This window comes from Megascapheus bottae, chromosome 12 (assembly GCF_031878675.1).
Source record: "Megascapheus bottae isolate mThoBot1 chromosome 12, mThoBot2.hap1, whole genome shotgun sequence".
In the NCBI taxonomy this organism is placed as follows: Eukaryota; Metazoa; Chordata; class Mammalia; order Rodentia; family Geomyidae; genus Megascapheus; species Megascapheus bottae.
In genome coordinates this window covers 2,315,531-2,342,549 of record NC_143520.1, presented here as the reverse complement: position 1 = coordinate 2,342,549, position 27,019 = coordinate 2,315,531, and the positions used below count along the sequence as shown (strand labels likewise).

Genomic DNA, 27,019 nt, shown 5'->3' with positions numbered 1-27,019 from the left:
GCTGGTACTTGGGCTTACTTTTCACTCAAGGATGGTACTCAACCCCAAAAGCCACGCCTCCACTTTTTGCTGATTAGTTGAAGAGTCTTATAGACATTTTTGACCAGGCTAGCTTCCAATTACAATCCTCAAATCTCAGCTTCATGAGTAGCCATCAGCACCCAGCTTTTTTGATCTTTTACAAAACAGTTTTGCTATGTGGCCCAGACTGGCCTCAAAGTCAAAATGAACCTCAGCCTTCTGAGTACTACAATTACAGATGTGCATCATATGTATTTCCAATAATCTGCTTTATTCAAAAAATGTCATATTGGTTAACTTACATATGGATTTACCCAAGTTTAGTAAACTAACACAAAATGTTTATTTAAGGTCAGGTATAAAAAGCAAGTCTTTTCAATAGGCACCCAACAATTTATATAGGTCTATAAAAAATTTAATTGGTCCGGGAGTGTGGCATACTGGTAGCATGCTCACTTAGCATGCACGAAGAACTGGGTTTAATTCTCCAGAACCACATACACAGAAAAGCCAGAATGGCGCTGTGGCTCAAGTGGCAGAGTGCTAGCCTTAAGCAAAAAGTGTCCAAGGCCCTGAGTTCAGCCCAGGACTGGCCAAAAAAAAGGTTAATGTTAGTTAATAATCATGTAAGCAATAAGAGAAAAAGAACAAAACTTAAGTAGTCTTACCTGTAACCTAAACCAATCTAATCTCATTCCTCTGAAATCAAATACTTCCCCATCTTCAACTACAATATAAAAAAGATTAGAAAGCAAATTAAATTTTTTTACAAATTTATAATTTCACAATAACTTAACAGCTAAGGCAATACTATGCCTCAATATATGAGCAAAAGAATACCAGAGTTTCAAAGAAGTATTTACACATCTGTAATTATAACAAGATTATTCATGATTGTCAAAAACTTCAAATGTCCACTGACAGAGGAACAGATGAATAAAAAGAGGAACAGATGAATAAAGTGTAGTATATAATTATAATGGGATACTATTCAATCTTAAAAGGGGATGTTTGACACATGGCATAACATGGATGAACCTTGAAGATATCATACTCAATAAAATAAAACATTTATAGAGCCAGGTACAGTGGAATATGCCTCAAGTTCCACCTGCCTAGGAGGCTGTGATAGAAGGACTGCCTGAGCCACAGGGAATTGGAGGCTAGCCTAAGCCACATACTTAGATCTTTTCTAAAAACTGAAAAAAAAAACTAGGCACAAAATAAAAACTGTATTATTTCTATTTAAATGAAGTATCCAGGGCAAACTAACAGAATGGTGTTGTTTAATGATCAGAATTTCTAGAGATAGATGATATAACAATAGTACCTACCATTACTCAATTACAAATGAAGGTAATAAATGTTATATTAAGTATATTTTATAATAATATGTATTATATAATACACATAGGACTCTCTATATATTACATATATATATATAGAGAGAGAGAGAGAGAGAGAGTTCTATGTAGAGAGAGCTGCACAGAGAAAGAGAGAATTGTGCTAGCTCTATCACTATGAGCCACAGTTACACCTCTGGTTTCTGGTGGTTAACTGGGGACAAGAACCTCACTGACTTTCCTGCTGAGGCTAGCTTTGAATCAAAACTCTCAGATTTCTACCTCCTCAGTAGATAGGATTACAGGCATGAGCTGCCAGTGCGCAGTAATCATTTCTTTTTTCGAGTATCAGGATTTTATCTCAGGGTGTCATGCCTGCTAAGCAGGTATTCTTACCACTAAGTCAGGCCTCCAGTCCTGTCTGGTACTTTTTATTTTTGAAATAGTGTCTCATTCCCCTGACCAGGTATATACCTGAACTGTAATCTGCCTATTGTAGGTTGCCTCTCTTGCTGGGATGCAAGTACATGCTACTATGCCCAGCTTCTATCCACTAAGATTGAATCCCCTGAACTTTTCTTGTTTGGGCTGGCCTGGAACCACAGTCCTCTCAGCCTCCCAAGTAATGAGGATTAAAGACATGAGCCACCAGTCCTTGGCTTATATTTTACAACTGAAAAACATGAATTTAAAAAAATTAATTTATGAACTGACATCAAAACATTTCTCAAATCCTATAAAGATAGATAAAGCAATTATGGAAGGAGAAAAATAGAGCTTATCCTAAGCTCTCTGATTTTGTCTGAAAAATCCCATGAATGGAAAATCTTATAAATGTATACAATATAAAAAAATGTAATGGAAGAACATTCATAGGATTTTAGACAGTTTGCTATAAAGCTCCTTCCATGGGAACCAAATATCTCCACCAAGATTATAGTAGTTTTGATACTTAAATGTAATAACAATAAACACTGATTGAACTAACATAAATGTTTACATATTTATTACTGAAAAGTTTCTTAAGCTTTTGATACCTGTAATTTAAAAACTACTAAACTAAACTATTTAATCAATCCATTTGCGTAGAATGTTGAAATAAAGACTAGATGATCTACTTAAAAATGTCAATTTTGGGGATAGATACAGCTGACTTCTAGGTACTAATAGCAACTAAAGTTTGCATAAATTGTTACATATTTAAGAGATTAACTATCAAACCCTGAGTTTCCAAATTTGTTATATAAAAGTTTTTGTTTTTTTTTTTTGGCCAGTCCTGGGCTTGAGCTCAGGGCCTGAGCACTGTCCTTGGACTTTCTCAAGGCTAGAGCTCTACCACTTGAGCCTCAGCACCACTTCTGGCTTTTTTCTATGTATGTGGTACCGAGGAATCGAACCCGGGTCTTCATGCATGCTAGGCAAGCACTTTAACCACTAGGCCAAACTCCCAGCCCCGATTTTTTTTCCCATATATTTATTATTGTAATTAATAGAAGGATTGCATGATATTTTCCAGATAGAAGGTCCATTAATTCCCATACATTGATACCCTTTCTCATGTCTTGGTCCCCATTTCCCTCCCCCACCCCCATCCCCATCTTGTTTTCCCCCCTTCCCTATCCAATTTCAAATAACCAAATACAAATATATCTGATATATCAGGCAACAAAGTGAGATACTGTAGCAATATGAGATAACCAAGGGACAGCAAAAGAGAGATCACATAGTACCTTAAGAACAACAATCATTCATTATATGCCAGCCCCAATTTTTTATAAGTAACATCTCAGATTCAACTTTGCCTCACAAAAAATAAAAACAAAAAAGAAGAGATTAAATAGATCAAAAACAGAGATGTCTAGGTAGACATCAACTATTAATTCTCTCATTAATCAAGCATGAACTCTACTGAGAAAGAAATGTGCATTGATTTAATACTTACCTTGTTTTACACTTAGGGAAGTCATAGTGTTGACAAAAGAAGACATGATAATTGATTCATCTTCTGGGCAAACTGAAAGATTCTGGAGAAAAAAAAAAGTAAGTAACATTCTAATATCTAGTATCTACCAGGGAAACAATTCATAGGTCCATCCATGTGGGGCACGTCACATCAAAAGGCCTACCTCGTGGCCCAGTGCTCACTTCCTGGTTTTGGAGATCCAACCTGCCTGTCTCCTGGTTGGGAGGTTTGGCTATGGTTTGTGATGTGATTGGCCCGCAGCCCTCTCTGATTGCACCTACCTCCCCCTGTCCTGCCTACTTTAGCCCCTGGTATCTTCCCATTAAACAAGTCTGCTGTGACATTCTCCCTGGCGCGTCTGTGCCTTCCCTCTGGAGAAGGGAGGGCTGGGTGAAGGCGACCAGCCGGCCCTATCCTTTCTCGGTCTCCTCTTAGTCGGGGCGTGTTCTCTTTGCCCTTCCTGCTGGTCAGGAGGCAAAGAGTGCTAAAAACCCGGACACATCAACTAGTAGACAGGCAAACAAACTGGTACATCCATATTATGAAATAGTGTTCAAAAATAAAAAAGAAACAGAATGTTCATATACATTTTACCATTAATATGAAAAGCACTATAATAGCACTATAAGAGCAGTGGATCATCCCTGCAATCCCAGCTACTTATGAGGCTGAGGTCTGAAGATCATCATCCAAATCTAGCCTGGGCCAAGTCCATGAGACTTATTAACCACCAAAAGGCTGGAACTGGAACTGTGTAAACTAAGTAAAGATTATAAAGTACATGAATCTATACTTGCACTTATATGAAAAAATTTGAAGTATTTATTTATTTATTTATTTTTGGCCAGTTCTGGTCTTGGGGGCTGAGGGACTGAGCACTTTCTCAAGGCTAGGGCTCTACCATCTGAGCTACAGTACCACTTCTGGTATTTTTTAATGCATGTAGTACCTAGGAATCGAAAGTGGGTATTTCTGCATGCTAGGCAAGCACCCTACCACTAGGCCAAACTCCCAGCCCCTCAAAAAGGTTTTTTTGGTTTGTTTGTTTTTGTCAATGTAGGACTGGAACTCTGGACCTGGACGCTGTCCCTGAACTCGTCAGCTCAAACTACTGCCCTACCCCTGGGCCTGGGTGTTATCCCTAACCTCTTCAGCTCAAGGCTACTGCCCTACTCCTAGAGCCACAGTGCCCTTCCACTTTTCTAGTGGTTCATTAGAGATAAGAGTTCCATACTAGTTAGTGGTATTTAGTGCCCTGGCTGGCTTTGAACTGCAATCCTCAGATCTCAGCCTCCTGAGTAGCTAGGATTATCAGCGTGAGGCACCAAACCAGCTCAAAAAGTTTTTAAAACTAGAGTAACATCACTGTATGACAGTGAGGGTATGAGCTACCTATTTGAGTTTCTCAGTAGCTACATCAAGAGGGACCCACCACCATGTTCAGCTATTGAGTGAGATTGAGTCTTAACAAACTTTTATGTGGCCTGAAGCCACAGTTCCCGAGTTTTTGCCTTCAAAAATAATTACAGGCTCAAGCCCATATACCCAGCTATGACATTTAATATAAATTGAATCTCAATTAAATTTGTACTAAGTCCATATCCATCTCCCCCAAAAGAAAATAAACCTTTCAAACTGGTTAAGGAAATGAGTATTTCAGGACTGGTTCAGTGGTAGAATGCTTGCCTAGCATGCAAGAGGCCTTGGAATTAATCCCTAGCACTGCAAAAAATAAAACTAAAAAAGTAATCTAAAGTGGATGTTAAAATTATATTCTTTTTTTTTTTTTGCCAGTCCTAGGCTTTGAACTCAGGGTCTGGGCACTGTCCTTGGGCTTTCTCAAGGCTGGCACTCTACCACTTGAGCCACAGGACCACTTCCAGCTTTTTTCTAAGTATGTGGTACCAAAGAATTGAACCCGGGTCTTGTGCATGCTAGGCAGGCACTCTACCACTAGGCCAAACTCCTGGCCCTAAAATTATGTTCTTTTAAAAAGTGGATGCTTATCTGAGAAAGATCATATATGAAATACATGTACAGAGTATTAAGATATACATAACAATGTGAATGTACAAGGTAATGTCATTGAACTAATTAGAATAATCCAAATAATAAATTTTGCTATATATATATATTTCATCAAAATAAAAACCTAATATTTATATAAAAATGAATTACATCAATAGGTTTTAAATTTATTTCTAAATCTATATTTACAAAAGGGCTGAACAGACTGTAACAGAGGAGGAAGGTACAAAGCTCAGATCTGGGGTTAAGTCTGAATACTGGCGCTATTCTTTATCAATTGCTGCTTCTAATTTATTAGGTGTTTAGTCTTTTTTCTTCAACAAATAATGATAACTACCCTAATCAGAGTTATTGCATAAAATTAAGAACATATACTACCATTAAGAAACTACAATACCAAAAGATGCTAAGAATTTTCTTTTTTTAGTATGGTTTGAATGCTAAGAATTTTCTTTTTTGTTATGCTTTACTTTTTATAAAAAACAAGAATTTCAAGTGCCTCAACCATTTCAAGACTATATCAAATATCTAAAAAAAGTATTGATAAATATCTAAATAGCTATAATATAGTTCCAAAAGTTAGTTGAAACCAAGAGTTTTTGCTTCCTTCTCAGGCTGTTGATAATATGACTAAATAATAAACATAAACCAAAGCCGTTGGCTTATCTAGAAAAACTATTTATAAGTAAAATTACTACTAGCCAATAATATCCAGGTATATAACAGGTTTTCTGTTCCTTTTTTAGGAACAAATCTTTGTATATAAAGGAGGTAACAGAACTCCATCTAGTGGTCACAGAAGACATAAATTAGCTCAAAAAAAACCATTAGCTTTGATTATCTGAGGTAGTTGTTTTTTGGCTCTTAGTTGCTTTCTCAGTTAGATTTTCAATACATCCTGCATGTTGATCTTTAATTTGTGAGCCTCCCGTTCAACATTCCAAGTGCTGGAGTTACACAATGGTATTATCACGCCTGACTAGTGAAGATACTTTTTATCACTCTTTAGTTTTTAGATAGCTACTGAGTAAAGCAAAATACTAATTTTGTTATAGTTCGTTTATTGGACTTTCTATAGAAACAAAAGGAAATTTACATTAAGCTAAAAGGATTGAGTAATATATAAATTTTTAAAAAGAGAGGTATAAGCCAGTGCAGTGGCTCACGCCTGTAATCCTAGCTACTCAGGTGGCTGAGATCTGAGGATTGTGGTTCAAAGCCAGCCCAGACACTAAAGTCTGTGAGACTCCCATCTCCAACTAATCACCAGAAAACCAGAAGTGGCGCTGTGGCTCAAGAGGTAGGGTGGTAGCTTTGAGCTGAAGAGCTCACGGACAATGCCCAGGCCCAGATTTCAAGTCTCACAACAGAGAAAGGAGAGAGGGAGGAGAAAGGAAAGAAGAAAGAGGAAAGAGGGGGGAAGGGAGAGGGAAGAGATGGAGGGAGGGAGGGGGGAGAGGGGAGAGGGGAGAGCATGAGCTAAAAGCCAACAAACAAAAAAATAAAAATAAAATTAGAACATCAATCTTTGTTTTTTTGACCATCTTCTACAAACACCACTCAAAAACACTTTTTTCCCCTTTTCCTCTAATACCTAGTCTATTACTGTCTACACTGTCACCATTTCTATACCCACAGCACTGTCCAAGCTCACATTCTGGATAGTTCTTACCTGCCTTCCATACCTTCTCTGGTTTCTGTCTCTTAATTGGGTCTCTAGTCATCCATTATCCACACTGTGCCAGGGTGGTATTTCTAGGTAGTAGCAGATCTAATTTCTGACTAATATACTTTTTCACAGGGCCTTCTATAACCTAGATAATGTATAACTCCATCCTAAGTATAATTATTTTCTTCATTGTGCTCATTCTGAGGTTTATACAAACGTAATGCATAAACACATCTCACTGGACTCTAACTGCTTTCTCACCTCAAGACAATGATCCCCATAACAATGACCATAACATATAATATTTGTATTTTCACTACCTGGAACATAATTAAGATTTAAGTGTTAAGCAATAACAACCCAAAGAGGCACCAATGAGATAGCTTTTACCTGTACAAGTTCATTCAGGACAACAGCATCAAAGCCAGAAAGGTACTGGACGTAATATCTTTGCATTACAGGTCCGTATTTCCTCACATGTGCTCTAAGTTCTTCCATGTAAAATATTAGTTCAGCAATATGCCTTTTTACAAAGTTAAAAAAAATATTTTCAAACATTAAATGTTTTGATATTATTTTAGAACTTTTGTCTTAGGCAAGGTATTATAATATTTAATATTATTTCCTCTTTAAATGATTTCATGTGAGTAGAGAAACCATGGGAAAGAAAGAAAAATCAACTGAGATTAGTAACTGATAGCAGAAATTCCAAAGTGAAAACAAAATGTGGAAATTTCATAACTATATCATTAAAATTATCAAAGGCAAATGATATTAGCAAGAAGTATGATTTTGTTTCAATGTGCTTCTATCTCTGCTTTCCTTTACTAACCCCTGTGGAGGGAATGTGAGATAAGACAAGAACAGTTATTTCAAATGACACACAGTACTGTTAAATTTATTCAATTTTAAATTTTTCTTTGAAGAATTCTCTTATTTAGCTGTTGTGTATGGAATATAACTGTGAAAAACAACTTGAAAGTAGTATTACTGAGTATAGCCAGAGAATAATGAACTTCATCATCATCTATATAACTAGAGAAAACATTAGTAACACTAACAATTTCCCATTCCAAGTTGATATCATCTAACACATGTACAATCATTCCTACTATGACAAACATAAAAATTCCCTAAAAAAGTTTTGCAAGAAGGGATGGTGTATCAATATATGAGAAGTAACGCACCTACTATCTGACCAATGTAACTGTAACCCCTCTACACATTACAATAAAAAAATTAAATTTAAAAAAAGTTTTGAAAAATAACTTTGCTTCAAATATAAATTCTTAGATTCCACAGTCCATAAATAAAAATAAACAGCAAATAATATGTTTCCAAAGTCACTAACTTACTTATCTATAAAGTCATCTGCACTCTTCTTTGGCATGTTATCTGCATGACGTAGTAGCCAGATAATTTCATCTCGAGCAAAAGATAATGCCATAAAAACAAAAAGTGCCTATTTAAAACAAACAAACATTATTTACTCATAGTCTTTTTCTAAGTCAAAAGTCACTGCCAACAGACAATAGTAAATTCAAAAGAGGGGTCTAACATGAGAAGACATAAAGAATACAATTAGAAAGAAAAGAGAGGGGGCTGGGAGTTTGGCCTAGTGGTAGAGTGCTTGCCTAGCATGCACAAAGATCCAGGTGATTCCTTGGTACCACATACATACAAAAAGCTGGAAGTGGCACTGTGGCTCAAGTGGTAGAGTGCTAGCCTTGAGGAAAACCCAAGGACAGTGCTCAGGCCCTGAGTTCAAGCCCCACAACTGACAGCAGGCAGGCAGGCAGGCAGGCAGGCAGGAAGGAAGGAAGGAAGGAAGGAAGGAGAGAGAGAGAAAGAAAGAGCGAGGGAGAGAAAGAAAGAACAGAGAGAACTTGGAGCTCTATATTTAGATGAACATACATCTAAGCGAGGAACGTACAAGGAAGTTTGATATGTGAGAGTCAATACATTCTTGGCTAAATGTAAAATCCTTTTTGTATTCTCTGGCTTAAATCACAGAAAAATTGGCACATACTTACAAAAGTAAAAATTCCATCACTTACCTTGGGACCAAGCAAGCCAGGTTGATCAGACAGGACAGTAGCCAATTCTTTAAGGGCAGACCTTAAAAACTTACGTCTTTCTCTGTGCATTGAGCCACTGTAGGGAAAGACAACAGAATGTAATTGTTTCTACTAAAATAATTACTTGTAATTAAAGTGACCTGGCTTTTTCAAATCAACTTCAAAATTATTTTTAGGATGCAGAACACTCAATAAAAATACTAATGTTATTGTTGCTTATACTGTTACTTTCATAGCCATATTTATTTTGCTGTTCTCTACCTACAAAAATTCTACCCACTTTCCTTGTGGGTTAATAATGAACTATGAAATACTTGAAGGTAATCATTATCTTACTGGGTACATTTTTGTCATTTCCACATGGAAATTAATATAAATAAACTTAATAAATATCTAATTATCTATATCCTTGCTTTTTAAGTGCATGCCTATTAAATACATATAATTGAATAAGTAAAAGTTAGTTCAAGAACAGATTAGGGAAAAATAATATAATTTTTTAATTAAAATGCAATTTTGATCTTACTTTTATTAACAAAATAAAACAAAAAATGTTGTTTTCCAATTCCTCAGACTACATGAAATAAATAATCATCAAGAGAGTTTTAAAATTCAGGTACAGAAAGGTCCTATAGGAAACAAATAACTTGGTTTAAAACCAATCATATATCTCTATGACCTTTGGCTTCATTTCTAAGTTTCACTCCTCAATGATAAAATAAGCATGATGACCACTGCCTCAAAAGCTACATACAGCTTTCATGACATCTGATATATTACTTCTATAATGTCATTTTCATTCTGCAATAATGAAGACACCTGGTATCATTTCTAAGCAGATAATGAATAAATGTTTTGATTATTCTTACTTTGATGTGAATAGTCTCTATGTTCATTAATATTGACAAAAAAGATCTAATATATTTGGATCTGATACATGGTAACATGTTACATGCATACTATTTACAATTGTTTTATATAAAATACAGTAAAGACTCAAAACTATGTTATTTGTTCTAGAGAATCACTTCTGAACACTGGAAGCACCTGTTCATCAGTAAGGTGAAAAATGCAGGCATAAAGAATGACACAACAGATGTAAAAGATAGACTGTTTAAATATCTGGTCTGATTTAAATCATAGTAGAATTTCACATGGAAGTAATGTTTTTAAATTTTTCATATAGTATACTTACTGTAGAATTTTTAAACCTCTAATGGTTTAATATCTTCAAACATGGAAGGTGCTTGTTTTCTCTTTGACTTATAAAAGTACTAATGGGGCAGATATTATCATATCTATTATCTTATCAAAGCTCATTGGATAAAATATATACACTATATAACAAGGTGAAATATCAAATTATTTGGAATTATTTTATGAGAAAACTGGAAAGTTGTTCAAAGAGCTTAAATATACTAATTCATAATTTAGAATTTATGTACATTTATTAATACAAGAAATTAAAATGGGGGGAATGTGTGAAGTGAACACACTTTCAAAATTATAGAGAGGGAAAGCCAAAGGGCAGAGGTGGACAAATGGAAAGAGGCAAATACAGTGATTATATTCAATATGTATATTTTGAAAAGGGAGCTACACAACTTGAGGATATGGATAAAGTTGGTAAAGATAAAATGGTATATGCTATCTAGGATAGTAATCATCACAATCTGCAAAGCTTAACTCTACAGGAGGCATGATAGTAAATGATGAGACCTAAAACAAAAGTGCTTTGGATAGTACTTCCTTAGAACATGTAAACTAATACTTGAAAAATATTTTAAAGTTGCACTAATTCAAAACTTCATCTTAAGCAAAAGGTATACTTTTCTACTACATCTTGCATACCATTAATCTGTACTAATTCAATTGTTTTAAGAAACAAATTCTTCTTGCTTAAAGTACCACAGACAAAAGAGCTACTTACGCATGTGAGACAGCTGCCTCTTTGCATTCTCTTATATCATTAATACGTTTGTTGTAGCTATATGTAAAAAAAAATGAATCATTTGAATCTTAATTTGCAAACTAACAGTCAAAAAGAAAAAAAACACCTTAAAATGACTTATTTCAACAGCAAAAAAAAAAGGAGAAATAAACAAAAACTACATACATCTTTTCCTAGTAAATTAGATGCCCCATTCACCTCAACACCCTGCACTTGCTAAGTAGGTACTCTACCACTTGAAGCACACTCCATTAGTGCGTGGTGCTGTGGAATGAACCCAGGTCCTTGTACATGTGAGGCAAGCATAACCCTACCATTAAGCCACATCCTGAGCCTTATTAGTAATTTTTACCTACTATGGCTGTTTGATTGCCATGTATGAGGCCCTGGATTTGATTGTTAACACAGAAAACAAACAAAAGAAACCCAAAAGCTAATAGAATATACAAAGATTTGATTAATTTAAATGTTTACATATATTTAAATTTGATTCTTTAAAGAGGTGATCCATATTCTAAGATACACAAGTTTCATAGTTTTCATTCTCTAAAATAAAAATAAACAACTAATATAGAGTACTTATCTACAATCTAAAATAAGACTTCACTAAGATTTGACATATATATTGGTGCTGATTGTTAATCTAGATACATTTTTATTTTTTAATAACAGTACTTTATTTTACCTCAGTTTCACTAAGATCTTATTGATAAGAATGTAAACAAATTTCATTTTTATCTGAAACTAGCAAGTACAGTGTAACTCTGGCCTGGGCGTTGTCACAGAGCTCTTCAGCTCAAGACTACTGCTCTACCCCTCGAACCACAGTCCCACATTCCTTTTCTAGTGATTAATTGGAGGTAAGAGTCCCACGTTCTTTAGTGCTTGGGCTAGCTTTGAACCGCGATCCTCAGATCTCTGCCTCATGAGTATCCCAGGATATAGCTGCACTCCTTTTGGAGATAAATTGCTAGCAAGTTGAATTCAATTTGGCTATTAATATACTGAGACTACAGAACATCAAGCGAAATGACAATATTAAGCATTTCAAGAAAATAAAGTTCAGACAATTACGTGCTTTTCAGGGAATGAATAAAAGCAAATCACTTAGGAAATATTTAAGAAAACATGATTTTCCCAATGCTCAGTGGTTTTACTGCTGTTACAGTTCTAAATCTAATGAAGTATCTTTTATTACTTCAAATAGTTTATAAATATACACTTTTTTTTTTTTTTTTTTTTTGGCCAGTCTTGGGCTTGGGCTCAGGGCCTGAGCACTGTCCTTTGACTTTTTTCTCAAGGCTAGAGCTCTACCACTTGAGCTTCAGCACCACTTCCAGCTTTTTTTATGTATGTGGTACTGAGGAATCGAACCCGGATATTCGTGCATGCTAGGCAAGCACTCTACCACTAGGCCAAACTCCCGGCCCAAATATACACTTTTCTTAATAATACTTCTAAAACATTCATGGTACATTCAGTAATATATCTAATTACGATTTTAAAAAGAGGATTCTTTGTCTTTAGAATACAAGTTTGGGAAAAGAGAATCTTAGAGCTTTCTAAATCTATCAAGTTATCTGTAAAAATATTATCCTATCATTCCATCATGGCTGTTAAAGGCAACTTTCCGGAACCAGGTAATATAGTATAGGCTTAATATACCAAAAAATCAAGATAACTGAAAATGCCTTACCCTCGTATGTTGACAAATAAATCTTCTGCAGCTTTGTGAATATGAAAAACTTCATCCCGAAAGAGAGAGAGACAAGAACTACTTTGAAGAGCTAGCTTCCAAAGATTCAGTGCTGTAGCATCCGTATTTAGAATTCCATGGCACAAAATAAAGCCAACTTAAAAGAAAACAAAACAAAACAAAAAGAGTATGAAAGTATTCTCAAGTTACATTCTTTTGTCTACAGTGGAGTTGTTTTTTTTTTTTTTTGCCAGTCGTGGGCCTGAGCTCAGGGCCTGAGCACTGTCCATGGATTTTCTCAAGGCTAGAGCTCTACCACTTGAGGCTTTCTTTTTTCTATGTATGTGGTTCTGTGGAATCGAACCTGGCTGTTTGTACAGGCTAGGCAAGCACTCTACCACTAGGCCAAACTCCCAGCCCCCAGTGGAGCTTTTTAACAAAATCATTAATTGTGGTTGTAAAGTGACAATTCATAGTAGATAAAATTTTTCTTCTTCAATTGTGATTTTCTGTATTTTGAAAAATCAGTTACTTAAACCCATACTAGTGAAAAAAAGAAATGTCACTTCTGGGTTGCAAAGGAGAGCTACAGGTCTTCTTGACTTCAAGCCCCGCTCTGGCACTGAAAAGAAAACAATAAAGAGGCTATACAATATAACTCACAAGCTACACTACAATTGGCCTGGGCTCTTACTTTGTCTTTATCACTCAGGAGTTGTAAAGCCAAAGTTTTATATTTCTCACCTATGACTATCTACACTCTGATAAGATCAAGATGAGAAATGCTAAGTATGGATGTGTGTGTGTGTGTGTGTGTGTGTGTGTGTGTGTGTGTGTGGCTTAGAACAGTGAAAAGCAAAGTTCAGATGTGGTACAAGTTTTTTTTCCTCTAAAACTTAAAACCTGGGAGTAATTTCAAAACTAAACCATTTTTACTTACAGATAATCCATTTCTCCATGGCATCCAAAGATAGATATTCACAAGGCATCTTTAAAAAAATATATAAAAATTTGTGATTAAAAGAAATGCTTAAAAAAAAAACATTATATTGAGTCACTCTCCTGTCATCCTCCTAAGAATTCTTACTATTTAATTCTTGGTTGAAATAACACTACAACATTGACAAACAGGATAAGAATTTATAATGCATATTTAAACTATATCCAATAAAGGCCAGTTAAGAGCATAATTCTTTCACATGTGTATATCCTCAGCCTCAATCAATGCACTATCTGTGTATATTGTCTGTAACATCCATGGTTCTGTATTTGGAAAATTGGTTTAAAAGAAAAAGAATGTACTGATTTTCTGTAACTGGGATATGGGAGTAATTTGGGTCCTTTTCTTTATACTTTTACACATCTTCAAATATTTGCACTATGACAGAACAAAAGAAATGCACAAATATTAAGAAAAAAGAAAAAGTACTCATTATTTAGTTATATGAATTATAGTTTCACAAAACCTTAAAAGTCATAAAGTTAAATAGTATAACTTAACTCATTAACATTTTTCAATAAAAATTACTAATAGGATAATGCTGATTAGAAAAAAATACTGAACCAACATGACATATTCATTAATAAAAGGGAATATAGACATACAGTGTCAGACTGTGCAGGATTAAGCATTGTACTGGGTGCACTTATGAGGCTTAACAATTGGGCATTTCTCCACTGATCAGCTGAAAGATTCCTTCGAGGATATACCATCTGAAGAGAAATGAGTGCATCTGAAAGAGACTAATTAAAAGGGGAAAAACAAAGTTGAGAAATATTTTTTCTTTTTTTATTTAAATTTCAGCTACAAGAGAACCTAACTACAACTATGCTGCCTATAAATAATATGTGCTTGTGCTCTTAAAAAACAAATAAATAAATAAATAATATATGAGTTAGCTCAGGGCCATGGGCGTGGCCTTGTGGTAGAGTACTTGCCTAGCATAAACTAAGCCATGGGTTTGATTCCTCTGTACCAAATACACAGAAAAAGCCAGAAGTGATACTGTGGCTCAAGAGGTACCACTTCTGGCTTTTTCTGTGTATTTGGTGCTCTCAACTAATTCTGGTTTTGATACTCTTGCTACAAAGTATTTTTAACCTTGCCATGTACTTCTCCAGTCCTCTATGAAGAACACAGGGACTGTTTCATTCTATGAATGAACTCTAATGGCAATGCTCCTTATAAACAAAATTATTTCATTAAGAACTTTTCTCATTTTTTTTTGTGCTAATCCTAGGGGCTTGAATTCAGGGTCTAAGTGCTGAGATTTTGTATGCAAACTGTGTTACCATTTGAGCCATAGCTCTAGTTCTGGTGTTTTGGTGGTTAATTGAAAATAAAGAGTCTCATGAACTTTCCTACTCAAAGCTGGCTGGCTTTAAACTTCAATCCTCAGATCTCAACCTCTTGAGTAGCTCAGATTACAAGCATGAGCCACAGAACTATTTTTAATATACCTTTAAAAAACAGACATTTCAAATTATTTCCACAAAATTCGTGTCATTTTTCAGAGATGATGTTATAATATAGTTGGAACATATCAAATACTACATATATAAGTATTTATGTATTTTTCGTGAACAATTTAACATTCATAATAACCCATGTGGATAGTGCTATTTTTACCCTATTTTAATAATAAAAGCAAAAAAGAGTAAGGTTATATAAATAATTTATCCAGTATTGCATAGTTAACAGCACAAAGAACTAAGATTAGCTGGGTACTGGTGGCTCATCCCTGTAATCTTTTTTTTTCTTTTTTCGGTTGTGGGACTTGAACTCTGGGCCTGGGCATTGTCCCTGAGCTCTTCAGCTCAAGACTAGCACCCTACCCCTTGTGCCACAGTGCCTCTTCCACGACTGTAATCTTGACACTGAGATTTAAGGATCATGGTTCAAAGCCAGCCCGGGCAGTCTGTGAGACTCCTAGCTCCAAGTAACTACCAGAAAACCCGAAGTGGTGCTGTGGCTCAAAGTGGTATAACACTAGCCTTGAGCTGAAGAGCTTAGAACAGAACTCAGAGTTCAAGCACCACGACCAGCACCAACAACAAAAGAACTAAGATTACAACTTTATGGAAACTAGTATGAAAACTGCCCTCCTATCAATAAACTACCCTCTTATTTTTTATGTTCTATGTTAAATATAAAAACTAGCAGTCATATTTATTTCCAGTTACATATACATATTTCTGAGTCTATTTATACCACTGTGAATCTTAACTCATTTATGGTTCATAATTAGGTAAAACTACACAGTCATTCATTTTACCCCCAAAGGACTTTATCTTTTTAATTATCCAGGACAAAGTAATCTCTTATGCCCATTGTATCCTACCTAAAAAAAAAAACAAAAAAACAGCTCTTGGCAGGGAACATGGCCTAGTGGTAGAATGCTCACCTAGCATTCCTGCAGCTCTGGGTTCAACTCCTTGGTACCACATACACAGAAAAAGCTAGAAGTGGTGCTACAGCTCAAGGGGTAGAGTTCTAGTCTTGAGAAATCCCAAGGACAATACCCTGACCCTAAGTTCAAGCAAGCCCCAGGACTGGCAAAAAAAAAAAAAAAAAAAAAGCTTACCTTGCTATGGGGTACAAATTCTTCCATCATCTTTTTTAAAGGGTTTTCATAATCCACAATCATCTGACCTAGGCGTGGGTATTCTCGGTCACTTAAAAAATACACACATCGAATTTCAATGAGTTGTAAACCATTATACAGAGAATTTTAGAAAAAGCTTTAAAACACAGAATACCTTGCTCCATGTGTCATTTCATGAGCATAGTTGTATAATCCAATGATTGCCTTTCTTTCTTCAATTCGAGACAGCAGTATCATTAATGTTGTATAAGTTATAATCAAATCTAAGTAGTTCTTTGTTAAATCAAAGTTCACGGTCTAAGAAAAATAAAGTTCAACTTTATGTCAAGCTTACAAATACCAGAAGTTAATAATCATTTTCGGTAGCTGTTTATTTTTATTCCCATTTCTGAAATCCTAGCTTATTCAGAATCTTAAAATATATCTGAAATTTAGGAATTCCAGATTTAAAAAAAACTTGCACTTGTGATAATCTAATAGATAAAAGGAGACTATGAGTATTGTATTAAAATTGGTAAATGTTTAAAGGACAAAAGCAATAATAAGAAACACTAGCCAGGCACCAGCAGCTCATGCCTGTAATCCTAGCAACTCAGGAGGCTGAGATCTAAGGATTATTATTCAAAACCAGCTCAGGCACAAAAGTCCAAGAGACTCATATTTCCATTAAACACCAGAAATGATGCTGTGGCTCAAAGTGATAGAGCACTAGCCTTGAGCTGAAGAGTTCAGGGACAGCGACCAGCCCTGAGTTCAAGCCCTGTGACTGACAAAAATATTTTTTTAAAAAGAAAAAAGGAAACACATGTTGTTAAGAACACATATATTAAGTTCATGTAAGTGGAGTAAAAGTTTTATGAATGGACTTTTCAACTACTTTCTCTACCACTTTTCATGTAAATTAGTCTTTTGGTTTTGAAAAACTTCTCTTAAAAATTGTAGATTATTAGAAATGTAATCCTTACTCCCTTTTGGCAGCTAATGGGCTTTTACTAAGTGTAAGTGCAAAGTTTATCATAACAACAAAAATATTAATCTAACTACTGACCACGTCCCATATTCCCCATTCTCCCCCATCCCCAAAACAAAAGTTTTTTTCCTTGGTGAGGGGAAAATTGATTGGGAAAGTAATATGTTCCAATTAAAATGTTGGTATACAGCAATTTCTTTATATATACATATATATATGTAAAAAATAGAGGGTTACATTATATTCGCCACATAGAAGGTGTATTACTTCACAAACATTGATACCTTCCTCATATTTTGGTTCCCATTTCCCACGCTCGCCCTCACCCCTCATCTTGTTTTCCCCCCTTCTCTATTCTATTTCAAATACCAAATAAGCATATATACAATATATCAGATAACAAGGTAAGATACTGTAACTACATGAGATAACCAAGGGACAGCAAAAGAGATGAGAAATAACATAGTACATTAAGGACAGCAATCACACATTATATGGATTTTGTTTCTATATACTAGAGGTCCTTTCATTTAGCGTCATCCTATATGGCCTTATGATATACGGCATTTCTAACTTAGGAAGCCATAATGTTCTTGGCTCCTCATGACATTGGGTAGAATTATCTGTAAATTCTGTGCTTTCCAAATCACTTTTGGTTTTTGAGAATTTCTTGATACAGCTTGGCATCAATTTTGGTCATTCTATTCGTCAGGTGTACAGGATTACCTTCCTTTTTAAACCTTCTGTCTTGTCACCAACCATTCCTCCTCGGTGGCTGTGTAGTTGGGAAAAGGCCGCATGATCTTTCTGGCTCCACTCAATGTTTAAGATCCCCTGATTCCCTTGCTTGCATCCCACAAACTATTTCTTGAGCACATCTCTCGTTAGTTGATGAGATTGCGTATCTCCTATAAACTCTAACCCGAATGGTCCATTTGCCTTTAAATCTTTCTTCTCTAAATAATGATGGGGCTAAGTTAAACCCAAAGCTCACTTTACAGAGTATTTCCTAAGTACTTTGCAGAAAACATCAAACAAAAATGCCATTTTAAAAGAGGTGTATTTTTTTTCTTTTAAAATGCAAGCTCCTCCAGATCAGGGACAATGTTTTCTGTATGCTCTATTGTACATAGTACACTGTAAATGATCAATAAATATTGATGGAGGAAAAATGAAAAAAAGAAACACTAGCACTGATTTCATCGAACAAAAAAGGAGTAATTTTCTTTTGGTTAGCGATATAACTCAGTGACTAAATAGGTGGGTGTCTTGCTTGTTCAAAGAGCTGGTTCAATTCCAGGCAGAGTAAAAAGCAAAATAAGAGAAAGATTTTTTAAATTTTGCCATTAATTCAAAGGAGACATTTCTCACCTTGAGTTTCTCTATCAATGAAATATTAAATATGTGTGTGGCTTTACAAAACAACATTGTCTACTTTTTAAAATTAATCAAATATAAAAGTACTAAAATTAAAAAATCAAAATATGTACAAAAATTTATATTCTGTAACAATGCAAAAATATGAAATAAACTTTCACTTTTTTTAAAGACGCTATGTTAACCAAGCCTTAACATCATTAAACTCTGTACTCCAGCAAAAGAACTTTCTCCAAAGAAAAGCAACTGGTCCCCTCAGTTCTTTGAGAAACATAAAAGTGTAACTTTTTTCTTAAAGTAATACTCACAAGCTAAAGTGAAATGAACTCTAGGATACCGAAACAAGAGGCTTATATTTGTGATTGCTTTTTAATGTACTATGTAAAGTTATTTCTTTTCTCTTTTATTCCCCTTATGATTTATCCCCTGTTGTTACTGTATCTGACTTTGGCCCCTGGTGTATTGTACATAAGTTTATTTGTTTATTTGAAATAGGGAAGGGAAGGGGGAAAACAAGATGATGAGACAAAGTACAAAGAATAAACCAATGTAACAGTGATATTCACAAGACAATATGTTGTAAATGAACTTTATGACTTGGGAGGAACAGGGAAGGAAAAGTGGGAGAAAAACATGGGAAGGGGTATCAATGTTCAAGAAATAATGTACTCACTACCTGACAAATGTAACTGAAATCCCTCTATATATAACCCTGGCAATATTTTAAAAAAAAAAAAAGAAAAGGAAAAATAATACTCACAATATCAAAGAAGACTTGGCAAACATCAATTGTATTTAGCAATTCACAGACATGATCCTGAAAAGACAATTTTACATTAGTCTTTTCTATCTTATTTTGGGGGGATAGGAGGAGTGTTAATGCAGGGAACTTAACCCACCAGGGCCAGCAACCTGCTCAACTATTCTACCACTGAGAAAGATCTCCAACTCTCTAAAAATAATTTTAAATTCAAAAGACAGAAACAGAAAATATATTTCAGATACCAGTTTTGGAAGAATTTCAATTTTATTACTTATAAGTACCAAAGTAATTACATAATTAACAAATATTAAATTCACATATGAAACACCAAGTTTTATATATAAATTACATACCTTAAATTCCATAACATCTACAAATGTGAAGTAATACAATGCCAGATTTTTCAGAATCTCTGACTTTTCTTTCTGCAGCTGTGCAAGCTGTTGCTGTAAAAACAAATTAGAGAGTATACTTCATAGAGAACAGCAACACAAAATTTTAGTAATCTTCTTTTATGATATCTATATGGAAGCATAAGCTTTTAGAGCAGAATTTCTAAATGAGCGGGGCTTTAAAAAAAAACAAACCATAGTACTTGAGACAGCACCGCTGCTAGTGACCAGCAACTGACAGTGTGAGGCTACGAAACCAATCAAAGCATATTAGTACCAAACTGCATTACTATAAAGGAAAAGTGGGAAATGTTAGGGGGGGAAATTAGTTACCAAATGAACACTTTAAAACAATTAAATCACGAGCATGATTACATTTCTAGAAGTGGGAAAAAAGAAAATGAAAAACAGTATGAATTACACCACAAAAACAATAATGCTATATAAATTTGGAACTTACCAAAAAGAACATCCAGTCAAAGCCACGTCATGCATGCAAAATAAAATGTAGATACAAACATAAAATACAGTAACGGTTCCCTGACCAAATCCACAAAACATAATACATACTGAACAAAAGCAAAACCACAACAACAAAAAATAAATGAAGAAAAAGCAAAACCAGAATTAAACATGGGGGAAAGAATGTGAAAGACAAATATTTCAGTCAACTGTATTGTGGAATCTACATTCAAGTATTTCATTTAAATTCAACTACTGATAGAATTTCTGAGAGGATCTAATCATACCTAATACCTTTTATATGATAGTACTGTCAGAGTCCTGATATTCCTCAATGTAGCCACAGTCCATCATTTAGGAACTTATAAGAAGAGCAAAATCTCTAAGACAATTCAAACCAAGTGATTATGAATCTACCTTTTTTTAACAATACATCAAGCAAAATGAGTTTGGCTGTCCTTGAGAAACACTTACCTACTATATGAGGAAGAAAATATGAAAGAGTGAGTATCAAACTTCCTATCAAAATCGACACGTTTGAAGCCCTCATGTAGTTAGTTATTTATATTTCTATGGGAGCACTGGACATGAGACGCCTCCATGATGTAAATGTAATGAAGCATGGCAAATAGGAATATTTATAGCAATAAACCTAACATTAGGAAAATATGGATACTTAAAAGAACTACCACATTCAACTTTAAAGCATCAGTCACAAGTCAATTATGACAGGGTAAACCACCTTAAATACTGCATTTCCTTTAGATAACTAACTGAAAAAATTAGATATGGAAAACATCCACAAATGAAATATCTCATTTCTCTTTAAATAAATGCCAGAAAAAAAGGCTTATCCTCTTATAACTGCCTCTCTGAGAATAGTTGATATTATTTTCTACATTTATAGTTTTCTAAACAATTTTATTTTATATACATATATTGAATCATTATTAAGTGAACAGATATTTAAAAAATGAGCTGGGTACCAGTGGCTCATGTCTATAATCTAGCTATAACAGGAGGGTGAGATATGAGGATGGTGTTTCACAAAGCCAGCCTGGGCACAAAAGTCCATGAGACTCATCTCTAATTAACCACCAGAAAACAGAAAGTGGGACTGTGACTTAAGGGGTAGGGCGGTAGCTTTGAGCTGAAGAGCTCAGGGCCAGAATTCAAGTCCCACAACTACCCCCACACTAAAAAAAAAAAAAAGAGAGAGAGAGAATGACTATCATCTCAGACTACACTACCTATAATCCTAGTTAGTGGAAAAAAAAAAAAAACAAGCAGGAGATTCTCAATCCAAAGTTCTAGACTGGACAGGGAGTTTGGCCTAGTGGTAAAGTGCTTGCCTAGAACGCATGAAGACCCGGGTTCGATTCCTTGGTACCACATACATAGAAAAAAAGCCAGAAGTGGTGCTGAAGCTCAAGTGGCAGAGCTCTAGCCTTGAGAAAGTCCAAGGACAGTGCTCAGACCCTGAGCTCAAGCCCAGGACTGGCAAAAAAAAAAAAAAAAAGCTCTAGACTTTATTCATAAAATAATTAAAACAAAGTAGAAGAGCACTTGCCTAGCAAGTACAAGATCCTAACTTTAAATGCCAGTACCACAAACAAAAACAAAAGCTATAAAACAAGAGCTTTTTCAGTTAAATAACTGCTAATTACAGACCCAAGATTGGAAATCCCATTGTCTTTCTTCTAAAAACGAAGTGTTCTACTTTTCTGTGTCCAATATCACTCATAATAGTCACATCATAGTTTACATTTTTCTATTTTATTTTCTATAAACCTATATTGCACTATTTGCTGACTACAAATGTGTACTGATCACCAAAATGCCTAAGTTCAAAATAAACAATTAAGCATTCAAGGATCTAAGTTGCCCCTGTATAAATTCACACACTATATACCGTATGTACATTTTTAACCACTTTCTATATATTTCATATTTTCTTAATATTCTGTTTCCCTATTGGAATATCCAAATCACACTGTTTAAATCTCTCAGCTTAAATTCTCACCTCATTTTCCAACAGCCAACCTGCAACTGAATTCTTCTATGAATGTCAATAAACATTTTCCTCCTGTGCTTCCTGCTTTCTCATAGTTACCGTCATCACAATCCACTAGACTTGAATTTTCTGTCGACCTAGTTCTTACCAAAAGCATCCAATACAAATATGTAACAAATAAGGGATTGAAACTTCAAACTTAAGAACATTTATGTCCATATCAGGACAATTTTGAGAGGTAATGCTAGAAAGTCCACCACTTACTGTTCAAACATGGCAAGGTGACTTAGTATCTCATAGGCTACCAGCTGCATCATCAAATGGGAGTTGAGTTGATGTGTTAGTTAACCAAGGTAACACATATGAGAATGTATAAGCTCCTAACACCTAAAGATTGTACATTAAATATTAGATGTAAAACAAGGCATACAAACCAGTTATTCAAAATGAGTTATTCTTCAATCCTAACACTACTTTTAATGCTTCTAATAAGAATAAGTATGCACTGAGCAGTTGTTCCCTGACTGTTATGTGTCAGGCACTAATACTTTTAACAAGTATTTCACACAATTCACTAAATATCTTTATGCAATAATTACATTATATAACAGTGAAAATAAATTCCATATAGCCCTAAAAGAAAAGGCTTCAACTTCAAAGAAAAAAAGCTGCTATATTATAATTATTAAATAAAGGAAAATAACATTAACAAGTATCAACTTCAGGTTAAATATCCAGTATGATTTTTTTTTTTTTAACTTTTGGTAGTACTGGAGTTTGAATTTAGGGCATTGCACAATAGACAATTGATGTATCAATTGAGCCACACAAATCTCTTTTCTTTATAGATCCCTAAAGTATCCATAGTTATATGATTCCAAAGATAGCACTAATGAAGAAAAACTTCAAATGTTCAGGGTACACAGGATTCTATTTTGTACCAAGGACGACTTATTTTTCCTGCAATACTGTCCAAATTCTATTTGAAGATAATGCATCTTTCAACACATCTGAAATTTTTACTTTATCACTTAAACTAAGCATATTAACTTTTTCATTGCTTTCTGACACCATTTTCTTTTCAGCAGATATAGTTTCAAAAAATTAAGGGTAGAAAACTATCATCAGATCACATAATTCGTAACACATTATTGGACTAATTTAACTTTATATCAACTACTTAATTCAAAATTTTTGTGTATGAAATTTCTTTGCATTTTTTAAATCTTACTTGATCAAAACATGTAACAGATTTCAAAATAACATGTTTTCCTGTAGTTATTTTTCAGATAAGTTCTCCTGGGTTTTTTTGTTTGCTTTTGTCTGAATCCACCTGGACTATGAGCTTCCTAATTACATCTGCCCAAGAGTTGGGTGGGTTTACAAGACTATATATCCCATTATCACAAGCTTGTTTGGCTGAGCGTCACTCTCCTATTTTTATTTCCCCAGATTACTCTCTAATTATAATCCTTCCAATTTCTGTGTCGTAAGGTGCTAGCATTATGAGCCAAAACACTCATCATAAAGACTAAAATCTGAAACTTCATTGTTTTTAGAATATAAAAAGTAAGAAATGATTTTAAAACATATATCAGTAAGAAACTAATGTTATACAACAGGACATTACTACATGGAAATAGATTCGTCACTAATAATTTAGACATATTCATGTCACACATGATAGCACATCCACAAAGACTTCTAGCTTACGAGCATTATTCTTAACTGTAAATAGTGTACAAAAATGTATAACAGAGCTGGGCACCAAGTGGTACATACCTGTAATCCTAGCTACTCAGGAGTCTGAGATCTGAGGGTCACACTTCAAAGCCAGTCAGGGCTTTGAAAACTCTTGAGACATTTATTTCCTAACCAGCAAAAAGCCAGAAGTGAAGGTATGGCTAACATGGTAGAGCTCAGTTTTGAGCAGAAAGCTAAGAGATAGCACCCAGCTCTTGAGTTCAAGCTCTAGTACCAAATATTAAAAAAAACAAAACAACAAAAAACAACAAAAAAATGGCAAGCAAACTATGAAGTTTTCATCTCTGCATGGAAAAATCTTCGATTTAACCTTTGTTCAGTTAAGAGGCAGTTTCCACACAAAATAATATATGTGAAACATTGATTTAAATTTAGGATTTACTAGTTTTCATTCTTTCAAAGAAAACTGTCCTAAGGAATCAATGCTTAACAGCACTAACTCAATGTTCTAACACAAAGATTAGAAATTTTTAGTTCCTCATTTCAGTTATTACTTTTTATAATACTGTAGCTGATTCTGCTTTATTATTTTCTTAGTCAAAATAATACTAGTATTTTTATCCTTTTCTTAACTTTTGGCCAGTCCTGGGGCTTGAATGCAGGGTCTGAGCACTGTTCTTGGGCTTTCCTCAAGGCTAGCACTCTACCATTTGTGCCACACAGCACCATTTCCAACGTTTCTATGTATGTAGTACCAAGAAATAGAACCCGGGTCTCTGTGCATGCTAAGCAAACATTTCCACTTGGCCAAACTCCTGGGTTTTTAATCCTCTTAAAATAAGCCAGGCATGGTTTGGAAGAAAAGGAAGCAGTTAAAAGAATCTTCCCAAGAGGAAAAAAATATGTGTTCATCTGAACACATTCATTATTCATAACAACCTCATACTGGAAACAAGGTGCCCATCAAAGAATAAACAAACAAAATGAGAACTTTTAACTGAATACTATTCAACAATTAAAAGGAACTATGTATGTGTATAACCCAATTGAACATAAAACACTCAGTTAAATGAACACAACTAGCTGAAAAAAAGGAACACACACACACACACACACACACACACAAATATGTGCTTTTCTTTTATAGGAAATGCCTAGAAACACCAAGTTTATTCAAGCAGAAACCAGATATGTATTTGTCTTGGGCTGAGGGTAAGAGTAGGATTCCTTATCAATAGACACAAGGGATGTTTGGGGAATGATGAATGCAAGCCCCATTCTAAAGCTGAATCAGGTTGATGGTTCCACAACTATGGATTTACTAAAATTATATGAAAAATAGATTTGAGCAATAAGATGGTATTATATAATAAATGAAGCTTATTCTAAGAAGGGCTTTATGAATCTCCTATGACCAGATTTGTTGGGTTTATTTAGGCAAAATTACAACAAGTACGTTTTCTAAGGCACTATACTGTCTTCAGGAACAAATGATATTGAAAGGAAAAAGAAATTAAAACTAAAAGGTATGAAAGGCAAGAACTCAATGCTGCCTGACTAACTTGCACCTGTCAGTAGCACCAGCTGCCATCTTGACGTAAATACTTTGACATAATTAATTATGGAGATGGTATCTGATCAGTAAGAAAAGCTTGATGATGGTCTAGTATATTCAGGGTATGAATACATCAAATTATAGATTCTTAAATTATTACAACAATATAATCTAGTTTATCTATTTCTACTATACTTATCATTGAAAATGATGTCATTAAATGAGGTAGGTTGTATTATCCCTAATACAGTATGATGTCTTTTATGTAAAAAAGTTGCACCTGACCAACTCAATTAGACAAAATAGACAAAAAGCATATATTGATTTTTCTCATACTAAAAAAAATTAATTGAATGTTTTCAACCATTTAGTTATTTTAAATTTCCAAGATATTTAGCTAAAAACAAATTATTATACTCAGGTAATAGCGTTCATTTTTATTATACTTTTATATTATTATTAGTTACTATATATTATATATAATTATGATATTATTACTACATAATAGACCATGCCAAAAGTGGATTAAAAGCAACACTTTCTTTTTTTTTTTTTGGGGGGGGGGAGAGGTTTGCCAGTCCTGGGCTTGAGCTCAGGGCCTGAGCACTGTCCTTGGACTTTTTCTCTACCACTTGAGCCTCAGCACCATTTCTGGCTTTTTTCTATGTACGTGGTACTGAGGAATCAAACCCGGGTCTTCGTGCATGCTAGGCAAGCACTCTACCACTAGGCCAAACTCCCGGCCCTTTCTTTCTTTTTTTTTTTTTTTAATTTTAATTTATTTTATTGTTGGGGTGATGTACAGAGGGGTTGGGTATATTACTTCTTGAACATTGTAACCACTTCCCATGTTTTTCTCCTACTTTCCCTCCCAGATCCCTCCCATTCCTCTTGTTTTTCACTTACCTTCCCATTTTCAAATATACAAATAAATATATGTACAATGTAATACGAACCAGATACAGTAGCAACATGAGATAAACCTTAAGGGGATAAGAGGAAAGAAATAGCTTCACATAGTACATTAAGAACAAAAAAAACATACACCTCTTGTTTCCATATCCTGGAGTTCATTCCACTTAGTTTCATCCTATGAACAAATGTGCACAGCTTTTGAGCTATTATGATCCTCTGTTAGGAGAATCCTAAACGGTGTACTAATTATTACAAATGAGGGAAACAATGGAGCCTATGTTCCTTTGGGTCTGGTTTACTTAATATTTTTTCCAAGTCTTTCCATTTCCATACAAATGTGGCACTGTTATTCTTTCTGATGGCAGCATAGAATTCCAGGGGCAGCACCTTATTTCTTAATGATGGTGACTAATCTGGGCAATTATTCTGTTGGTCTTTCCAGCTGTAGGTTACAATCATATTCAGCGGATGAATTAGACTGCCACCAGAAATACTTTCTATCAGTTTTCTTTA

The 27,019-nt window shown here is 34.6% G+C and overlaps 1 protein-coding gene across 4 annotated transcripts in view; it reads right to left on the bottom strand.

Annotated features, from left to right (window-relative positions):
- Positions 1-27,019, bottom strand: part of Nckap1 (NCK associated protein 1) — a 90,811-nt gene that overhangs the window by 43,853 nt on the left and 19,939 nt on the right. For 2 of the 4 annotated variants that reach the window (XM_090342501.1, XM_090342503.1), the window contains 13 exons: positions 19,818-19,910; positions 19,462-19,518; positions 16,509-16,651; positions 16,334-16,424; positions 14,355-14,492; positions 13,690-13,738; positions 12,750-12,906; positions 11,033-11,089; positions 9,082-9,178; positions 8,380-8,486; positions 7,415-7,547; positions 3,307-3,388; positions 690-748 (listed from right to left, as the gene is read on the bottom strand). In XM_090342501.1, coding sequence (XP_090198627.1) covers positions 690-748; positions 3,307-3,388; positions 7,415-7,547; positions 8,380-8,486; positions 9,082-9,178; positions 11,033-11,089; positions 12,750-12,906; positions 13,690-13,738; positions 14,355-14,492; positions 16,334-16,424; positions 16,509-16,651; positions 19,462-19,518; positions 19,818-19,910 — 1,263 coding nt within the window. The remainder of the gene's footprint in view (positions 1-689; positions 749-3,306; positions 3,389-7,414; positions 7,548-8,379; positions 8,487-9,081; positions 9,179-11,032; positions 11,090-12,749; positions 12,907-13,689; positions 13,739-14,354; positions 14,493-16,333; positions 16,425-16,508; positions 16,652-19,461; positions 19,519-19,817; positions 19,911-27,019) is intronic. The other 2 variants (XM_090342502.1, XM_090342504.1) reach the window with 1 other exon arrangement.